This window comes from Stegodyphus dumicola, chromosome 6 (genome assembly GCF_044657685.1).
Source record: "Stegodyphus dumicola isolate Sdum_Otavi_A_Nest chromosome 6, ASM4465768v1".
NCBI lineage: Eukaryota > Metazoa > Arthropoda > Arachnida > Araneae > Eresidae > Stegodyphus > Stegodyphus dumicola.
Window position 1 is genome coordinate 177,243,836 of NC_140773.1, and position 21,458 is coordinate 177,265,293.

The 21,458-nt window shown below is 31.7% G+C and overlaps 1 protein-coding gene across 3 annotated transcripts in view; it reads left to right on the forward strand.

Annotated features, from left to right (window-relative positions):
• Positions 1–21,458, forward strand: part of Uggt (UDP-glucose-glycoprotein glucosyltransferase) — a 211,458-nt gene that overhangs the window by 37,348 nt on the left and 152,652 nt on the right. For all 3 annotated transcript variants that reach the window (XM_085819200.1, XM_085819198.1, XM_085819199.1), the window contains exons 6-9: positions 15,404–15,575; positions 15,913–16,009; positions 16,805–16,877; positions 19,479–19,579. In XM_085819200.1, the coding sequence (XP_085675326.1) occupies positions 15,404–15,575; positions 15,913–16,009; positions 16,805–16,877; positions 19,479–19,579 (443 nt within the window). The remainder of the gene's footprint in view (positions 1–15,403; positions 15,576–15,912; positions 16,010–16,804; positions 16,878–19,478; positions 19,580–21,458) is intronic.

Consider the following 21,458-nt stretch of genomic DNA (forward strand, 5'->3'; position numbering starts at 1 on the left):
AACCTGAATTTAAAATTGCTCAATTGCATAAAATGATTACTGAAAGTCCTGATTATGATGAGAAATTTACTCGAGAACTACTGGCTGCAATTAGAGAAGAAAGGGAAAGAAAATAAGAACACGAAAGAGAAGAAAGAGAAAAGGAACGCGAAAGAGAAGAAAGAGAAAAAGAACGTGAAAGAGAAGAAACAGAAAGGAGAGAAGGACGCGAAAGGGAAGAAAGAGAAAAAGAAGAGAAGAACGCGAAAGAGAAGAAAGAAAAGAAGAGCTTGAAAGAGAAGAGCGAATTAGAGCCTTTGAGCTACAGAAACTTCAGCTGGAAGCAATGGCTGCCACAGCACAGCCGGTAGAAACTACGTAGTTACCTGAGCAGCCTTTTAAAATCAGAATTCACGATGTCATGCCACGTTTCAACCCTAAAGAAGATGAAATAAGTTTATTTCTGGTGTTATTTGAGGGTCAAGCTAAAATAATGAATATACCTGCTGAAAATCAAGTGACTCAACTTATTTCATTGCTGCCTCCTGACATTGTTCAGCTTATTGCTAGAGAACCAGAAGAGGACACGAAATAGTATGAATATGTAAAAACTTTACTGTTACAATGATTTAAATTGAGTGCGGAAAAATTTGGACAACTATTTAATAAACACAAAAATCTACTGAAAGTACTTGGTATGATTTCTACTATGAATTAAAGAATTATTTAGAAGGATGGCTTAACGGATTAAACATTAAAACTTTTGAACAGCTAAAAGATCTCATGCTGGTTGATCAAATAAAAAAAGCGTACTTCTCCTGATTTCAAAGAACATTTTATGGATCAATGGATAACTATCATTTCACCTACTGAAATGGTTAAGAAAATTGAAGATCTTGAAGATGTGAGAAAAACAATAAAACCGAAATTTTCTACCAATTAGACTGAGAAAATTAACAAAGGATCATTTAAACCACGTTACGATAATTTTGTGAAAAAAATAGAGCATACGCCTCATTTTAAGCATTCTGATAGATGGGATGATTCCAAATACAAGAGAGATCATCATCAAAGGAATCAGTTCCAAAACAAAAACCAAGAAAATGTATATGACAAAAGATATCGACCACGTTGTTTCGAGTGTGGATCATACGAACATTTTAAGCCTCAGTGTCCTTGCTTAAAACCAAATGAAAAGATAAATTGCGTGTCTTCGAATGATGATTTGTTAGAGACATATACAATTAACGGTTTAGTGAATGGGTATGAAATGCCTATTCTTCGAGACACAGGAGTAACTGTTGATGTTATTTCTCGGAAATACATAGATAACGCAAAAATGACTGGAGAACATGTCTGGGTACAATATCTTTTAAATGACCATTTAGTGTGTCTAGCGTTAGCGGAAGTTGAAATTAATTGCGAACTTGGTCATATAAAGACAAAGGCAGGTGTTGTTACAAATGATCCAGGCAGATATGTATTGGGTAACAAAACTGCCCAATTGTTCAAAAATAAATCATTCTTAAATTTAGAAAAAATAAATGCAGTTTTGACACGATCTCAAGTAAAAAGATCTCGTGAACAAGATCGAAATAGAGAAACCGAAATGGAGAAACTAGAAGAACTGACGTTTATTGACACTGACGAAGATATTTTACCGCAAGCTGATGAGGAAGACAAGGAAATTAAGAAAGTGATTAATGTTAATTCAAAGGAATTAATTGAATCTCAGCATCAAAGCAGAGATCTAGCGTCATTGCTTAACAAAGCTAAAAATGAAAATTCCAGCAAGACAAATGATTTCAAAGTAAAAGAAAACGGATTGTTAGTGAAAAGGAAAATAGATAAAAAATGGAAATGAAAGGGAATTTATTGTTATTCCTGAAAAATATGGGGATCAAATAAAGTCATTATGTCATGATAGTACGTCTGGACATTTAGGCATCGTCAAAACTAAAGTTAGATTAACAAGATACTTTTACTGGCCTAATGGCTATAAAGAAATAGAAGAGTATGTTAAAACTTGCGATCCATGTCAAAGAGTGGGAAAATCTAATGATAAAGCCAAAGCACCTTTGACTTTAGTACCAATTATTGCATAAGTATTTTCAAAAATTAACTTTGACGCATGCGGTCCTTTACCAATAACACTGAATGCCAATAGATATTTAATTACAGCTATTTGTTTAGCTTCAAAATATCTGGATGCTGTACCTGTTCCTAATATTGGCACAACGTCAGTAATTGAAGCCATGTTACAAACATTTAGTAGAATGGGTTTCCCGAAAGAAATACAAACTGATCAAGGTGCTTCCTTTATGAGCTATCTAGCCATTGAATTTATCTAGCCATTGAAAAATTTGGAATAAAAGTAACTAGAAGCTCAGTACACCATCCGCAGAGCAACCCTGTTGAAAGATTTCACCGAACAATCAAATGAATTTTAAAAGTTTTATGTATTGAAGCAGCCCCTGAGTGGGAGAAGCAAGTTCCCGCAGCTCTATTTGCTTTAAGAACAATAACGCACGAGAGTACGGGATTTACACCTGCAGAATTAGTATATGGTCGAAATCTTAGAACACCTGTAACATTATTATATGAACAATGGATGAATCCTGAAGACGAAGGAAATAATGTTGTTGAATACGTTTTTCAATTGATAAATCGGTTAAAAAGATGCAAAGAGCTGGCTACAGATAAAATGCTGGAAATGCAAACCAAAAGAAAGGTGTGGTACGATCATAAAGCTATAAAAAGAGAATTCTCTGAAGGGGATTTAGTATTAGTTGTATCAATGAGTAAACCAAACAGACTAGTAGTTGAATGGAAAGGTCCTGGGAAGGTTGAGAAGAAATTATCCGAAACTAATTATGTTGTGAGTTTCGAAGAAAAAAATGACTTTAACCAAGTCTACCATGTTAACATGCTAAAACCCTATCATAGACGAGCAGAATCGGTTAACCTTATGATTACAGAAGATCAGTCTGAAATTGATGATATGGAGGAAAATTTCCCAACAATTGACGCTGAACCAACATTGTTCGATTTTGAGGACATCAAAGAAAACAGCTCCTTAAGTGATAAGCTAAATGAACAACAGATTCAAGAATTGCATGATATGCTGCTGAAGTTTTCAAAAATCTTTTCTAATAAACCTGGAAAAACTCATTTCATAACGCATGATATTCAATTGACAGAAAACACCCCAATCCACTGTAAACCATACAGAATGTCTCCTAGACAAACGGATATATTAAAAACAGAAATCGATAAAATGCTTCAGCATAAAATAATTGAAACAGGAGATTCAGATTACACTTCTCCTACGATTTTAGTAGAAGTAGCAGGGAGGGATCCAAGACCTTGTATCGACTATAGAAAATTGAATAAATGACTAAAACACAATTCTTCCCCTTGCCTAACATCGAACAACGAGTAGAAACGGTAGCAGGCGCAAAATATATAACTCTTTTGGATTTAACAAAGGGATACTGGCAAATACCTTTAACACCTAATGCTCAAAGATTAGCCACTTTTGTTACAAGTTTTGGCACATTTAGACCTCTACGGATGCCTTTCGGACTTAAAAATGCACCATTTTCATTTAGTAAAACGATGGCCGAAATCCTTCACGGTTGTGAAAACTTTGCTGTTCCATATTTAGATGACGTGGCAATTTTTTCAAACACCTGGGAAGAACATCTAAGTCACCTGAAAGCCGTTTTGTCCAAAATAAAGGACGCTGGTTTAACTATTAAACCAATAAAATGTAAATTTGCTCAAGATAGAGTAAAATATCTAGGACATATTGTAGGTCGTGGTATAAGAATGCCAAGTGAAGTGAAAGTAAAAGCTATTCTTGATTTTCCAGTGCCATCCACAAAAAGTCAAGTCAGAGCATTTTTAGGATTAGCGGGATATTATAATCATTACATTCCCATGTTCTCATCTATCGCAGCACCTTTAACAGATACTTTGAAAGGAAACTTAAAGAAAGGGAAAATAAATTGGACAGAAGAGTGCACAAAAGCATTTGAAGAGCTAAAGGAAAAACTGTCTCAAAGGCCTATACTACATGCACCTGATTTCAATAAGGAGTTTATTTTGCAAACTGATGCGTCAAACTCTGGTATGGGTGTCATTTTAGCTCAAAAAGATGAACGAGACAATGAACATCCAGTATTATACCTCAGTAAGAAGTTTACAGAAACTGAAAAAAAGTACTGTACCACAGAAAAGGAATGCGCCATCATAATATTTGCTGTAAAGAAACTTCAATGTTATTTAGACGGGCATACTAAATTCCTCATCATGACCGATCATAATCCCTTAGTTTGGCTCAAAAATAATGTGAGTCTAAATCCACGACTTATGAGATGGGCACTGGTACTACAACCCTACAATTATACGATCGTTCATCGAAGTGGTAAAAACCATAAAAATGTAGACGCATTAAGTCGTACTCCCTGGCCTGATTAAATAATTTGTTTCTCTATATAGATAAAAAAAAATATTTTGTTCCTTCCTCTCTTCTTCAGTGTATGTTATTATGTTATTTCTTGTTTAATTCTCCTTTAAATGCTTGTATTTTAATTCTGTGTTGTGCTGATATTATTGTTTTAAAAACTGTAAACTTTAGTTTATAAAAATATAAATTAAAGTTTATCTGGAGGGGGGAGAGGTTGTAATATCTTGTTATTTAATAAATAAATATAAAATAAATATAATTATTGTTGAAGTGGAATTGCCATATTTGTATCAAACCATTACTCAGCAACGAGAGATATTGTTTAAAAAAGATTTAGTATTCTAAAGATTTTGCCAGCTAGGAGTAGTATTAAAATTTTGCCACTTAAGAATTGTATAAAATTTGTCTATCACTGAGAACTAGAAATAAAATTTATGTTCTACTAAGAAGATTGTCTGTTTTGTAAATTACTGCAAAATACAATGCTTTCTTTCCTGTAAGCCTTCATTCCCGTATTTGTCAATGTTGGAATATGTAAATTTGGTAGCACGTGTGAAGGAATGCAATTTTTACCAGAGGGAGAAAATGTTTAAATTCTGAGCTTTAGAAGGGAAAGTTAAAGAGAGTGGGCAAGTACTGTACCTCTATAGTGTGAGCTTCTGATGCTGTATTTATTGCTAATTAAAGTGGCATAACTGCTGTTATTCTGCTGCCACTAGACTTTGATGTGGTTTCAGGCAACAGGATTATCTGAGCCCTGGGGAAAATTCTACTCTTTTGTTAATATCTTTGAATTAAGTTTAGTTTTGTTAGTTGAGTTACCGCACGAGTGAGGCATAGTTTGTTAGCGTCAAGTTGACACTTTGCGAATTTTAAAGAATCTAATAAAAGGTTTTTTTTAACCTTTTTCCTGTCTGGTTCCTGCACTTACTTCATCTGTCACACTGAAAGTTTAGCAACTAGATATTACAAATCTATATGAATTAATGCTGAAATCACAATTAATTAACACAGGTATGTAGGTTTAATACACTGGTATATGGCATGTAGCTTTAATTTCTATTTAGGAAAATTCAAAATTCCATATACTAACTTTGGGCATAGGAAACAAACTAAAAAATTATAAGGCAATTGTCATTAGGAAAAAGATTCAGAGAAAATCATCAAAATAAGAAAAAGCCAAAGTGAATGAAAAGTACCAAATTTTCTTTACAAAAAAAGAAGCAAAAAGGGCATACTTAACCTCTTCCCCCCTCACAAAAACTGTAATTTCCCAGAGAAAAGAAACAGTGCATGACAAATCTGAAGACAGTGATGGCCAAATAGTAGATCTGCTCTAGTCAGTCTATTAATCTTAAAGAAATGAGCCAAATACCTTCTGCAATTTTAATAAAATATATTGAGGTCCATAATACAACTACATTTGGCAGCAAAGAGACATCAAAACATCAACCAATTAATTTCCGCAACATTTTGTAGAGAAATCTTTTATACTTTAGGCGATCATGATGAGATGATAACGAGCTGATGAAAAGTGGCTCAAAATAGCTACCCAAATAGTGACAAAAAGCCTTTGTTGCACACCATGTGTACATGTAGTTCATGGATTAGCCTCGAATCGAATCGTACATGCATATTGGCTTTAGAAGGCAATTCATAAGCTTAACCTTAGTAACCCCTTAATTAGTCCTTTATTTTTTAGTTTCTGTGCAAAAATTATCCATTTTTTCCTCTATGTACTTTTAATTAATGCTACAAGATGTAAAACAGTTTATAAATGTTTTAAAAAATTTTTGTAGTTTTTAATATTTTATGATGCAAAATAAATGGTAAATAATTAACCCAAGTTAACTCTTTGTGTGTTTTTGTTAAGGAGCACAAAAAGTAATTTGGAAATAATTTTGAATTTTAATAATCAAAAATTGCATGAATATATATGTGTGAATGCAAAGGAAATAAAAAAATTGCACAAAATTTTAGTTCATATCAGAAACAGTGTGGTGGACCTTGATGCATGGACTACACATAAAGGCACATTACAATCTAGTTTAAAATTGCATGTTTCTGCAAAATTTTTAAATGAGGTCCTAAAAGAATTTACAAGCTCTAAATCACATATTTCTTACCAAACATGCTTGACAGAGGTACTCGAAATAACTAGGCAAGCAATTAACATAGGAAAATTCCTGTAAATTCTGGCCAGATATGCTAGAGATATGTATTCCATTTTATGACAACTATCTAATTTTGACCATTGTATCATCAGTTTAGATATTGTCTTTGAATAGATAAAACAAATCTTTATGAATGATGGAAAAATTGGCATGCACCTAGCTTATGTGAGCAGTCAACACTAGTAGATGACTTGTACAGTTGTATACCATAAGTTAAGTTATATCCTGATGGATGCATACTGAATTACCAAAACTTTTGCATGTTTGTGCTAGGATTTGTGTGAAATTTGAGCATTATATGTAAACAGATGTGATGGTGGCCAATAACTGATTTATACTTTTCTCCCATATAAACAAGAATTCTATATCAGTTTGATGAGAACTCAGGTATGTAATTACAATCTATTAATACTTACTTAGGTAGATACTTATGATAAATTAATTTCAGCTCACTTTTTTGTGTGTATCACTTATGCATCATCTTATTGTATCTCATTCTATCATAGGATATATATTGTGTAAAGAGAGAGATTACATCTATTTCATATACTATGAATATAGATACTGAATATTGGCAATCTGCATTTAGAATGTATGTTCAGATTTTTACATGAAATTGCACTGGATTCTTCCCTTATCACAGGTAAAGTTTGTTTTAGGCATGAGAAGGTAATTAGCACATTAAATGCCAAGCTTGTTGCTTTCTAGAGCCAGTATGCACATGTGGTTGCAGGATAATCCATGAACTACATGTACATGTAGTGTTCAACAGTGGCTCTTTGATATTATTCAGGTAGTTATTTTGAGCCACTTTATATTGGCTTATACTTGTTACAATCTCAACTTTACTATCAAAAGCATAAAACATTTTTTTGCAAAATGTTGCTTAGATTAGGTTGATCTTTTGATATCTTTCTGCTGTCAAATGTAGCTGCAATATGATAGACCTTAATATATTTTGTCAGTATTGTGGGGGATTATTTTGGTCTTTCCTTTACTAGATTGACCAGAGTGGTAGCCATCATTTGGCTTTCATTGTCTTCGGATTTTCATACACAGTTTTTTTGGGGGAAGGATGCGGTTTTTTGCTTCTTTTTTGTATAAAAAAATTGTTATGTTTTCATTCACTTTCGCTTTCCTTATTTAGGTGATTTTCTCAAAGCCAAGTCTCACTAGTTTGGTGTGACTCTTTTTCTTAATGATAATTGTGTTTATAATTGCTGGCCAGCGAGTGTAGTGGTTAACGATGCTGACTGCCATATTGATGGGCCCAGGTTCGAATCCCAGAGAGGGCATAAATCTGTGTAAATTTCTAGTGTCTGTGCAGAATGGGGTACTCAAAATACATAGTTAGCTGAAAGCCCTCTTGAGAGGTTTGGGTTAGAAGAAGAGGAGTGTGAGACCTTTGAACTGCCCCAATTTTTTTCTTCCTCAAAATTGTGATAAAAGTGTAATAGTTAACAAGCTCCGGTGATACCTAATGTGCGCCTACAGGAATTCACTGGTACCAGCCTTGTTTCAACCTCTACGTATTTTTATAACTGTTGCTCATTAGTGTGAAACCTCACTTTTTAAATGTTGCCACGAAATATTCTTACCGTGTATTATTATTAAGAAATAATATAACAAATGCTGAAAAAAAGTACCAACACTAATAAAAGGATGTTGCTACCAAATATTTTTTTTTCTGTATTACTGATTAATTTAAATTCCTTTTATATTCCTTGGAGATGATATATAAAAAAAATCTGTTCTAATAATAAATTTTATATATATATGTGTGTGTATATGTTACACTAAAAACCAGAAGTCTGGTAAATCCTAGGTTTTACCGGCAAAATCTAGCTTTTACCAGTCCTTTATGGCAGGGGTTCTCAATCAGTGGTACGCGTCCATTGGTGGTAGACAAGAGAAAACTAGTTGGTATGCTAAGTATTTTTAACTATTAAATTCAAAAATCAAAACCCAACATCTTGAGTTTTTTTTTCTGTAACACTCGTAAATTTATGCAGTCTGAGCTTTGTTCAAGAGTAGTACTTTGTAGTGGTGATAGTAAAGGTTTTAAATTTTTGTTTAGATGGTACACATTAGTCAAAAGGTTGAGAACCGCTGCTCTGTGTTAAAACCTAGGAGTTACTAGTGTCTTCCATTAAAAGCCTGAAATGAAAAATTACATATGATAGGACTATCCAATCGCAGATATATTGTGTATAGTGTGTCTTGAAAAGTTTAAAACACATTTTAATTTTTTAATTGATAATATAAATTGTAAAAGTGATCAAAATAGGGTGTGATTTAAGATTATATTGATGGAACTCTCTGAACAACTTTTTTTTTCAAAGAGTTATAAGAAATAAAAATAATAATTAAAAAAAATGCAATATTTATGCAACTTCACAAATAAAATCCCATGTGAAAAAGCTGAACTAATGCACAATTTTCTCAATAACTACTAAAGAGGTTTCAGTAATTAAAAAAAAAAAAAGGCATTAGCTAAAAAAAAAGTTTAAATTGAAGAGCTTTGTAAAGTGGACATTTGAATATGATTTATTTTTCATTGCTTGAACAAATTTTAGTCCTTCTGACCACTTTTCTGTCTTATTTGTTTCCATTCATGTTCTTAATGTCTTCGTTTGCCTATTCAACAGAACTTTGCGATTAACACTGTCTCGGTTTACCATGAGCTATTTTTATATCACTTACCATTTCACACAAACTTTTTATGATTTGGTTGCAAAATTTTCTCCCATTTTCAGAATGGAGAATGTCCGAGGCTGCAAAAGTTGTGAAAATATCTGAAAGGTGATATGCTACTTCATCAGCTCTTTTACTGTGTAAAACTCTGGAGTAGGATGAATTTTGTAAGATGATTTTGATACACTAAAATGAATTTCATATCACATTTGGACTGCATATCTGTTAGGTCGCCTTAGCACTGAGAATTTATTTCATTGTGCTCAGTTGGTTTCATTACAACCCCTTTTTCACAGTTTTTTGTTTTTTCTTACATTATTCGCATAGTCTCAGATACATGACGATAGATTACATTCTTTTTCTTGCGATTCAGTTCCTTAATCATACGGGTTCTTCCACCATGGCCAACTGCGATATGAGCATTGAAGCTTTCAACAGCTGAAACATAATACAGGAGTTCTGCTTTTTCTGCAGATAGTGTTGTTATAAGTTTGTCAACCTTCTGTAATGAACTTTTTTTTTTCCCTTCCCATGTTTTTCTTCTTTCACTTCATTTATTAAAGAAGTGTATTTCTCATTTGTTAAATAAAAGCTGCTGTCATACTTATTTTTTACAGATTCAGACAAAATGTTGTAAAACTTTTTCTGCATAACATCACTCATTTCTTTTCAGCAAAATAAACAACACAAAGTATGTTGAAATGGAAACAAACTGCTTTTATTTTAGATCGTAGCTGCTTAAACTTGGTTTGAATTCGCTCGACACTAGACTGCAAATAAGAAGAGGCAGAAACAGAGAAGTGTTGCGACAGAATTCGAATGTGCAGGCTTATGCAAGGTCAATTTAAATCCTTCCTTTCTGGCTTTTACCGGAAGGCATTGATAACTCCTACATTTTGCCATAAAAGCTTGGCAAAAGACCAAAATGTAATCATATTAAAGTGTTATAAGGTATTTCTCCCGCCTTCCTAGCGTGCTTTCGTGGTGTATGTAATAAAAATATGTTCATTGGTTCTGCATGCTGGGCAGGTATTCCAGAGGTTCGTAGTTCGATTCCCGGTGAAGGTGTTGTTAATTTTAAAAACGTATTTCTTAAAAAATACATAACCTAAAAAGGTATTTGTAAAAATAGAGAGAAAACTAATAGCAGAGTAAAAATATGATGCTTTTATTGGAATTACAAACTATAGCTTTTTGAACGACAGTATCGCGAAGCACGATCTCCTGATGACGACAACACTCACTGTTGCCAGAACTCATCTAAACTATATATTATATTATTTTTATTTTTATTAACATACTGTAATACTTCCCCTTGTAAAAAAAATAATAATAATAAATTAAAAGAAAAGTCACAAAAGTCCCATCTTATCACAAAGAATTAAGTCTCAGTTTAAATAAAGGTTTAGTCATTATGTCAGCAACTTGCGCCTCTGTAGGTACCTGCTGCTCAGTGATTTCCTTTTCTAGAACTTTCTCTCGTATGAAAAAGTGCTTGATATCAATGTGTTTTGTGCGTCGATGAAACTCCGGCTTTTGAGACAGTCTCACTGCAGCGGCGTTGTTTACTTGAATTACTGGAGTTTCACGTAACTTGGTTACATCACTAAATAGTCGCTTTAACCAAATTACTTCTCTAGAACATTCACTAACTGCAATTACTTCTGCTTCAGTCGTCGAAGTTGCAACAACTGATTGCCTTTGGCTAATCCATGATATAGCTCCACCACTATATAATATCACTACTCCACTCGTTGGTTTTCCTGTTTCTTGACAGCCTCCAAAATCTGCATCACTATAGCATTCTAGAATTCCTGGTTTGTATCTTTAGTTAGAGAACCTGCTATGTATCTGAATACACGTTTCACTTTTTTCCAATCATCTTTCGAAGGATTTTCTAGGTAATGTGATAGAATGCCAATACAGTAAGCTAAATCTGGTCTTGTGCCTAACATAAGATACATTAAAGCTCCTACAGCTTCTCTATAAGGAAAAATTTCTCTGTTTCATTTATCTTCCTTTTTCTTTTCAGTTAGACCTTCCTTCAGGATAGGAGTTGACACTGGCTTGCAATCTTCCGTCCCAAATTTTTGAAGAATTTTTCTTGCATAAGCTTGCTGACTAATTTTAATACTTCCATCTTCAAGATGTTTAATTTCAAGTCCAAGAAAGTATACTGCTGGTTTAGTTGTGATTCTGAATCTCGACTTCAATTCTCTGAGAAATTTTTCAGATTCTTGTAGATCTGTTGATGCTACTAAACCATCATCTACATATAAACATACGATTAGCTTCTTGCCGTTATTGTTTCTGATATATAAGCATAGATCAGCTTCACCTGTCTTGAAGCCCAGCTGTGACACAAAATCTCCAAAATATTTATTCCAGCAGCGTGATGATTGTTTAAGTCCATACAAACTGCGTTTCAACTTACAGACTTTCTTCGAACCATCATTATATCCTTCTGGTTGCTGCATGTATATAGATTCTTTAAGTTTTCCATATAAGAATGCTGAACCGACATCAAACTGAGAAAAATGCATTTTCTCATTGGCTGCGATGCTCAAAACTGAACAAATAGTTCCTAACTTTGTTACTGGACTAAATGTTTGATTATAATCAACTCCAAAACGTTGAGTACATCCTTTGGCAACAAGTCTAGCCTTGAATTTATCAATAGATCCATCAGGATTCCTTTTGATCTTATAAACCCACTTGCATGGTATAGCTTTAGCATCTTTTGGTAATTTTTCTCAACTCCATGTTTCATTCTCTATCAATGATTTCATCTCTGAATCCATAGCTTCTTTCCAATTATCACTTTGCTTACAGTTGATCGCTTCTTCCTAAGATTCGGGCTCTTCAGAATCAATAAGAAAAGCTTCACTTATCATTATATAATCTTCAAAACGCTTTGGCTTTCTCAAGTCAGCTCTATCTCTTAGGTATCTTGACTGTGCATTATTTTGCAAATTAATATCTTCACATTCTTGTCTTTCAAAATGTTCTTCTGATATATTTCCAGATATTTCTTTGTTGTATTATTTTTCTGAATTATCTTCTTCACAAAGAAACTTTTCTGACTTATCTTTTTCTGAATTTTGTTGATGTTCAGAGCCAGAAATTAGGCTATCTTAATCTTGAATAGGTAACTGCACCCTTTCTTCACAATTTGTGAGCTTTTCGTTAAATATAATATCACGTGAATACTTTTGGTTTCTTTGATCCATAGTCGGTATCTTTCTTCTCCATCATAACCAATTAAATAAGCTTTTGTAGTCTTATTATCCATTTTCCTTCTTCTTTGTTTAGGATTCTTCTATACGAAGATGCTTAATTCGAGGTTTCTTTTTAAACCATAGCTCATAAGGACTCATTGATGATTTGCCAGTTCTGTTTAGTACATGTATGGCAGTGTTGACTAGTTCAGCCCACATTGTTGCAGGAAAATGAGCTTCAGAATTTGAGTACTTAAATGTTCTTGCCATTTCGATTACTGTGCGTATGTCTCTTTCACTAGAGCCATTTTGTTCAGGAGAATAAGGTGCTGTTAGTCTTTGAGTTATACATTCAGAATGCAAAATAGCACGCACTTTGTCATTGTCAAACTCGCCTCCATTATCGCTGAGAAATTCTTTGACTGAATGTCCTAAAATTTTAGTGTGTGCAAGCATGTGTTGTAACATATTTACAACAGCAGATTTTTCCTTGATAAAATACCCATAACGAAACTTTGTGTAGCTATCTTTAAACACAACTAAGTATCTTTTCTTCTGGAAAGATTCATCAAAAGGTCCACAGACATCAGCTGAAATTAATTCACCAGGCTTGCTGGCTGGCTTTCTTATGCCAAATGGTAAACGGTGTGCTTTGCCAAAAATGCATGGTTCACACAATTTTCTTTCAAATGGGATTTTAATTCGTAATTCTTTTCCAAGCATGTTCTTAATGTGACGTTTATCTTGATGTCTCCATCTCTGATGATATAACTCTAACAAGGAATTGTCTGCTTCAGCAGCATGCACTTCTATAATTTTACCAGGCATAATAGGTTCGATAGCTGCCTTGTATGAAGTACCATATACTTTGCGAGTTCCAAAAAGGACTACTTGACCATTAACCTTTAACCAGCATTCTGTAACTGTTGAAATAAATTTACTATTCGGATTTCTATCTTGAGCAGCAAGTAAAGAAAATAAATTTCTGTTTATCTCAGGGACATACCAAACATCTTCAAGGTAAATTCTTTGGATTTTACTACCAATAGTTGTTTTGACACATACTGTACCTTTACCAAGAGCAACTAAAGTTTCTTTTCCAGCAGCCTTGATGCTACAGGGACTATCAAACTTCATAAAGTCAATAAAGTATGTGAAACAATTCATGATATGTCTTGTAGCTCCACTATCAATTCAAAAAGATGTTCGATCAGTCTTAGCCTCTTCGTCAATGGACATCAGTATTACACTGCCTGTATTTCCTTCATTGGTTTTCGTTAACCTATTCTTGGGTGATCTTCCATCAGCAATCCACTATTTACAATCTTTTACCCAGTGTCCTTTCTTTTTGTAATAATTGCAAAGATCTTCTTTTCTTGGTTTTCTTCTGAATTTGTCTTTTTTATATTGCTTTTGTTTTTCAGATTTTGACATTACTAATGCCACTTGTTCATTTGTATTGCTTTTCTCATGACTTTTAAATTCTCTTTCATGAGAGCAAAGCTGTGCTGTTAACTCATCAACTGTTCTCTTGTCTTCACCCAAGAGTAACCAACTTGACTTAAACAAATGGTATTGTCCTGATAAGACATCTAAAAGCTTGCAATTGAGTAGCATGTCAAGTAACTTATTTTCATTTTTCTTTTCAAGTCCTGAATTCAACTCATTCCATAAGTTTTTTAATTTTGAAAGATGAGCTGCCATATTATCATTTTCATTCCACTTGAATTGAAAAAATTGCATGCATATATTATACAATTGATTTTCTGATGATGCTTCAAATAACTTATGTAATTCCAACCACACTTCTCTAGCAGTCTGAAATCTCATAACTCTTTGCAGAGTTTCTTCCGTCATGGAATTCGTTAATACCATCACAGCACTAGTGTTTGCATTTTGAAACTTCTTAACAGCTTCATTATATTTCTCTTGTTGAGCAATCGGAGCATCTACAGGAAGAATTTCTGGGTTCACTATAGTTCCTTCTACAATTTCTAAAGCACCAGGATGATAATTTAAAACAAATTTTATCCTGTATTTCCATATAAGCCAATTGCTTTCACTTGATAAAGGCTTTACTTGGACCTTAGATAATTCCATACTTTGATTTCTAAACAACTTTCGATTGCTATAACGAAAACAAAACACTTACTTGATTAGGCTTAACGAGTTCCATTTCTTCGAAAAAACATCAATTCAAAACATTTGACGCAATATGGGAGCTTGCTTGACCCATAATCTAAAAAAGTATTTCTTAAAAAATACATAACCTAAAAAGGTATTTCTAAAAATAGAGAGAAAACTAATAGCAGAGCAAAAATACGATGCTTTTATTAGAATTACAAACTATAGATGTTTGAACAACAGTATCGCGAAGCACGATCTCCTGATGACGACAACACTCACTGTTGCCAGAACTTATCTAAACTATATATTATATTATTATTATTTTTATTAACATACTTTAATAAATTTTTCATCCTGCCTGCTCCCCCCCCAAAAAAAACCTCATGTCTCTACAAGTGGCACCCGAATGAAAAGGGTGTTGGATGATGATTCTCCTCACCCAGGATTTGGCGATTGGGTCCCCTAAAAACCCCCAGTCGCCCTTTAAAAGGGGAAGTATATAAAGTATTTCTCCCACCTTCCTAGCATGCCTTCGTGATGTGGTTCTGCAGGCTGTGTTGGTATTCCAGAGAACCATTCTATTTTGCCTAGTATTGAAAGGTGTGGAGAATGAATTAAGCCAAAATGCATCAACATGGCACTGAAAGTGCACTTGATAGTTTTAATGAAAAGTGCCAAATATTTTGCACATGTGCTATTATTATTATTTTATTTTCTAAAGTAATTTTTTTTTTTTCTAGGAATACATCTGTATTATATCAAATTGATCATATTCATCCAAACACTTCAAAAACTGCTGATGTTATATTGTATGGAGAAATAGGAACTTCATCATTTCATAAATTACATGAAATTCTTGAGAAAGAAGCAGAAAAGAATACCATTACATATGCTGTTCGGCACTTTGTACTTGTAAGTGAATGCAATGAATTTTATTATATGTTACAGAAAAATTAAGGAAATTTTAAGAAATAATAAACATTTAATGAATGTGATCTTCAGTGATAATCTTTTAAATATTATGTACTGTATTATTAATTATGTCAAGTAAAATTTAAAGAAAGTCTTGATATATAATTTGTATGAGGTTTTAAACTATGCTATGTTGAAAATACTAAGATAAATCATTAAACTTATAATTTAATGTTAATCAAATATTACACCGAATTTAAAAAATAATAAAAAGCGAGAGTATTATGTTTCTTTCATATAATTTTTTAACAGTAACATACTTTTATGCTTCTTCTAGAAAAGACATAAGAGGAAGGTTCGTCTGTCTGGGTATGGTGTTGAATTAGCAGTTAAAAGTACAGAGTACAAAGCCCAAGATGATACAAAGGTCAAAGGTAATTTTATTTTTGTCATTAAATCTTTTGTAAAAAACATTATTCTTATTACTCAAACATCATTTATTTTCTCAGCATAAATTGGTAGCATTTATTTCAGTAACAATTCAAAATACAGTGGCTGTGGTTGAGGAATGTAGCTGATAGATAATTGAGAGTCATATCTGATGCAGTCTTTATGTACCATGTAATGAGCTGTAGAAACATTCAGGATCTATTAGTAGTAGGTTATCTGTGTGTATCAAGATTTAAGAATTAGTTTAAAGGATTTTCATGAAGATGAAAACTGATCTGGATCACTGTAAGGCTCTAATGAGGTGATATAGGTGACCTATATACTTTTAAAATTGCATCAGTTGCATTCTTTTTTAATTAACGTTTCTGTTGAAGTTGAATGCCCCCCAAAAATTAATATTTTCCAGGGTTTACGTTAAAGTATTAAATGTTTTTTAGGTTAGAATTCAAAAGTGTTAAACCCTTTCTCTCCACATACAACCCGCCAAAAAAAAGAAAGAAAAAAGGGTTTAAGCTTTTAAATCTCAATTTTTTTAAGGTTACAGATTGGAGAATTCGAGTGATATATCATTCCTAGTATATTTATTTTGAAACATATATAAATTTCTGAGTGTCCACTTTTCCTGTTTTAAGATATATTGTGTTTTTAAACTGAAGCTTAAAAGCAAATTTTGGCATTTGATATACTGTTGCAGTATCATGTAATTCCTATCAGATCATAGAAATTATAGAAGGTAAGTAAATTTGTAATGTAATAGTCTAATAAATTTATTATTTTAGAGGAAAAAGGCCCTGAGCAAGAAGAAATTGATAAGTATGAAGAACTTGAAGGATTCATATTCAGCAAACTGAAGTAAGTGTGAGACTCTTTTTGTTTTGATAGAATTATCTGTAACACATTTGCTGCTGGCATGTGATGTGTGCCATCATCTACTTGCCAGTTATGCGGCAGCATATAATGAGGTATAACTTTCTACATTAATCAGCTTCTGGGAAGTTTCAGATATCTACCTTAGCAGCAAATGTGTTAAATGTGAATTTAATACACACACAAAAAAGTTTTTTATTATCTAATTTATATTAGATTTTACATGGCAAAATATTATCTGTTTAAATAAAATGTTTTTTAATAAATCCATCCGGGATAAAAAGAGTATATACATTAAATTTGTTTTAATGTTCATTAAAAATTGTAAATAATTTTGTGTGTTTTAAATTTTACTCGGAATTATTATTGTTGAAGTTTGAAGTATTTTTGAGTATTTTCATATAATATTTCAACCATTTGCCTTTCTAATCAGGGAAAAGGCAAATGGTATTAAATGGATATTCAGGTCATCAGTTATTAAAATTTCTGAAGTGTTTTGTTTAGTTGATAAAAAAAAAAAAGTATTCTTAATGTGTTGCAGTGAATTACTTGAATGCTTGTTTTAATATCTCAAAACACAGTAATAATCAAAATTAGTAATTTATTGAGTGCAGTATATAAATTTATGGCAAATTGAATAGAGAAAAGTACTTTGATTTCCACTACAATTCACTGTCTGAATATCATGAAGATGTTTATGAAGATGTAAAGAATTAATTGGCACTTTGTGTGCATCCGCTTTTATCTCATATTATAAATTTTCTCATTTCAACTTCATTTTTAATGACACCTCTTTCCCCCCTTTCTTTCTGTATCCCCTTCTCTTTTTTTAAATTTAGCTTTTGTGATTTCACTGGAAGCACTTTTTGATATAGGGTTTTAAGATAATGGTGATTCTGTGGATTGGGAATTATATTCCTTGTATTTGGCAGCTTGAGATTTCTTCCTTTTGGGTTATTTAAAAGAAAGGTTTCTGAAATCTGTTCAACAGGAGCACAAAAAAAAAAAAAAAAAAAAAAAAAAAAATTATATATATATATATTATGTTACCAAAGCTGTAATTCTTGCAGTACTACAGCATGATTAGAGCAGTAATATTTTATTGGAAAGATATAAGCAAAATCTTTAGGCGTTTTCAATCAATAGGCATTCAATCTTTAGTGAATATTTGCAAAATTTTTGTGGCTTGGGATTTACATTAAAAGTATTGTGCAGTTTAATGCAAATGGTGCATATTTTCATATTAAGAGAGAATTCTTGAAGGCTTTTAACTGAATTTTTTTTTTTTTTTTCCTGTCTTGTTTTATTTGCAAGATAAAAATATAACTTCTTCAGTTTGCTTCTACTCAAAATCACCTGCACATAGTTGGTTTCTTATAAGTGGACTCTGTTTCTGCACCACTGAAATACTTCAAACAAAAAAATCCAAGAGTCTAGAGAGAATTTGAAATTTTATTATTATTAAAAATTATGAATACTGAGAAACTATGTATAACTGTGGCTTCATATTTTGAATATAAAAATTGTATTGAAAATGATAGGAATTTAAAAATAACAATGATGTAACTAAATTGTGACTTAAAAAGAAGTTAATTTAGACTTCAGAAAATTAATAAATACTAACCTTTAGAAAATTAGTATAAAAATTTCAAATTATGTTATAAATATATTATATTTTTACAAGTTTTTCATTATCATCATTATTATATGGCTGGTAATTAAATTATTTTTGTGTATTCTCTTACTGCATGATATGATCAGTCTAACTACTGAATTATTACACTTTGCTATTAATAATTTCATTATTGGTGTTTTCTAGTTTTAATAATTCTGAAGACATGCATTAATTAATTATTAGAACATACATAAACAGGCTGATTATTGAAGTTCTATGAGGACATTTTGAAGAGACTCCCCAAGAACTGCAAATCTGTATAGTGTAAAACTTGAAATTATATTTTATCTCAACAAAAATTATACAGTTAAAAAATAAAATATTTTTATTTGTCTAAATATTTAACCCATTTCCATTTTGACTACAGTAGAATAAAATTGGATTTTATTTATGTAGGCTTCTCTCAAGTAAAATGTAGTCAATTTTAGTTTTATCATACTAAAACTGAACCCCCCCCTCCACTGATATAATATTACTATGACTAACTTTAGAAAGAGGTACCTTTTTATGCTTAAGCATTAACTCATTGTGTGCACAAAAAACAAGAAGCTTAAGCACGTATTTCTTTCATTTAAATGTTTATTGGATGTATTTATATCATCTCTTTAATTTAATTTAATTTAACGGCATCCAGAAAATATTATTTTATCTTTTACTGTTGTTTAAAATCAATGAAAAAATTAAAAATGTGCCAACAATCAGCAACAAAATGAATATTATTAACATGCAAAACAAAATTATTTGTAGCAATCCAAACAGTTGGATTTCTAGATATTTTTGGGTCCTGATAATCAGAGTTATGTTGGGACACCAAAAAATTATGCAGTACTTTCATGTCTGAAATATAATTTTTGTCAATTGTACGTAATTTTATATTTTCAACTAAGTGATAATTTTGTTTATTTCTTAAGGGAGCTGCATCCATCAAAAGCTGAAAATCTGGAACAGTTTAAAGCTCATATTTTAGAAAGTTCAAAGGAAATTCCAACTTTAAAAGTGTGGGAATTGCAAGGTAAAAAAATACTTTCAGTGTTATATGGACACAGTGTGATATAAGATGTATAAAAGCTTTTATTGCTTTTTTCAAAGTTGTTTAAAAGAATAATAAATATTATTTTTATTTAGTATTTGAAATATACAGTGGTATCTGAAACAAAATTCTAATTACAGTTTTGGATATATTATACAAATGATTGAAAAGCTCTTGTATATATACAGAGTTTTTACGATCCTTAAAAGTCAGGTTTTTTGGACTCGATTTATGATCCTTAAAAGTCCTTAATTTCGACCAAATTTGGCAGGAGGTCCTTAATTTTAATCATCTGAAATTTTAGTCTGTCTTTATGACTGCCATTTTGAATGTGAATTAACATTTCGGACAAATATTTTTGGCAATTCATTGACAAATATAGTTATCTTTTGAATGGGTGAATAGGTTCATGGAATAGGTTGTTCCTATTTCTAACAAAAATGGTGCAATACTCAAGTTTCTAAGCAAGAAGAGAAACATATGCATTTGAAATTATTTAATTTTTTATAATGAAGAGCTCATAAACAACTTTTCGCTTTTGAGAATGAGATTTCATTATTAAAATGTTTCAAATTTGGTGACTTATTAACATTGTAGCAATTTTAAGATCTGTTTCTATAGGAAATTTTTAATTCAGAAAACTAGGAATCTTTCGACAATATTTTTTTTAAAACATTATAACGTTGATCAATTTTATTAAAATAATGCTAATATATTGAAATAGTATTTAAGAAATAACATTCCATTTTGATGACTTAGTATATAATATTTTGAATCTAAAAAGTAAACAAGGTAATAAATGCTAAATTGTACTTTAGCACAATTTCCGAAACAATTCTTAGGAAAAGTGAAATAGCTGTGTAATTGAATATGCTTTGTTTTAATATTTTCATGGTAAGAGTTTTTCCTATATAATTGCCTCATTATGGATCAGTTTTCTCTATAAAATTAATTTTACACTTCCCCCCATTCTGATTTTTTTTCCTTCAACATATTTCTGGTTTTTTGCTTTTGGTAAGGGTAAATTTTCTTTAGAATTTTAGACGTTGCAACTTGGAAAATTTAGAAGGATTCGAAGGCAAAATTTATAGATCCAGGAATTTAGAAGATTCCAGAAAAATGTCGTCATGGTATTAACACATAAAGGATGTATTTTACAGAAAGTTTGTGATGAACATTTACTTTTTGGAGAATTTTCTGAACAATGAAAATGTAATATTTGAATGTTTTTACTTGTAATGCTAGAAGTCTTTTTCATAACATGGCTATCATCCCCTTGTTTTCTCTACTTTTCACTAGACAGAAGCATGAAAAATATCAAAAATGCTTCTAATCTTATCACACGGACAGGTATTTTTAGAAAGAAATTTTTCTATTTATAAAGAAATTGAAAACTGACAGTTTAGTAGATTCATCTTATATGTCTCATTGCATCAGCATCATACACAGGGCTGGCACTACACATTTTCCCACCTGATTCAGTCTCCTGTGGATCGTAAATTCTGCTGCCTAGTGCCTTCTTAAATTCTAAAATTTTGTCTTGTTTAGATTTTGTTGCTCATTGTTTCGCTAAATTCCAAAAATTCTGCTACACGGGTTCTTCCATATAGCATTTCATATTGATTCTGAATGTTCATACTATTAAAAAATAAAATTGTCTCCTTTTTCTATACATTCTAAATGCATTTTGTTTTTTAGAATAACAGAAATCTTTAATTAAATCTAAAAATTCTAAAATGAAAAGAAAACATATTGAAAAAGAAGCCGAAACACAAAGAGAAAGAAAATTATTCTTCAAAGATATGTACAGTTATTATTATGTAAATTCAGCAGTTTATAATTTCAGCCTTTGCTATAATTT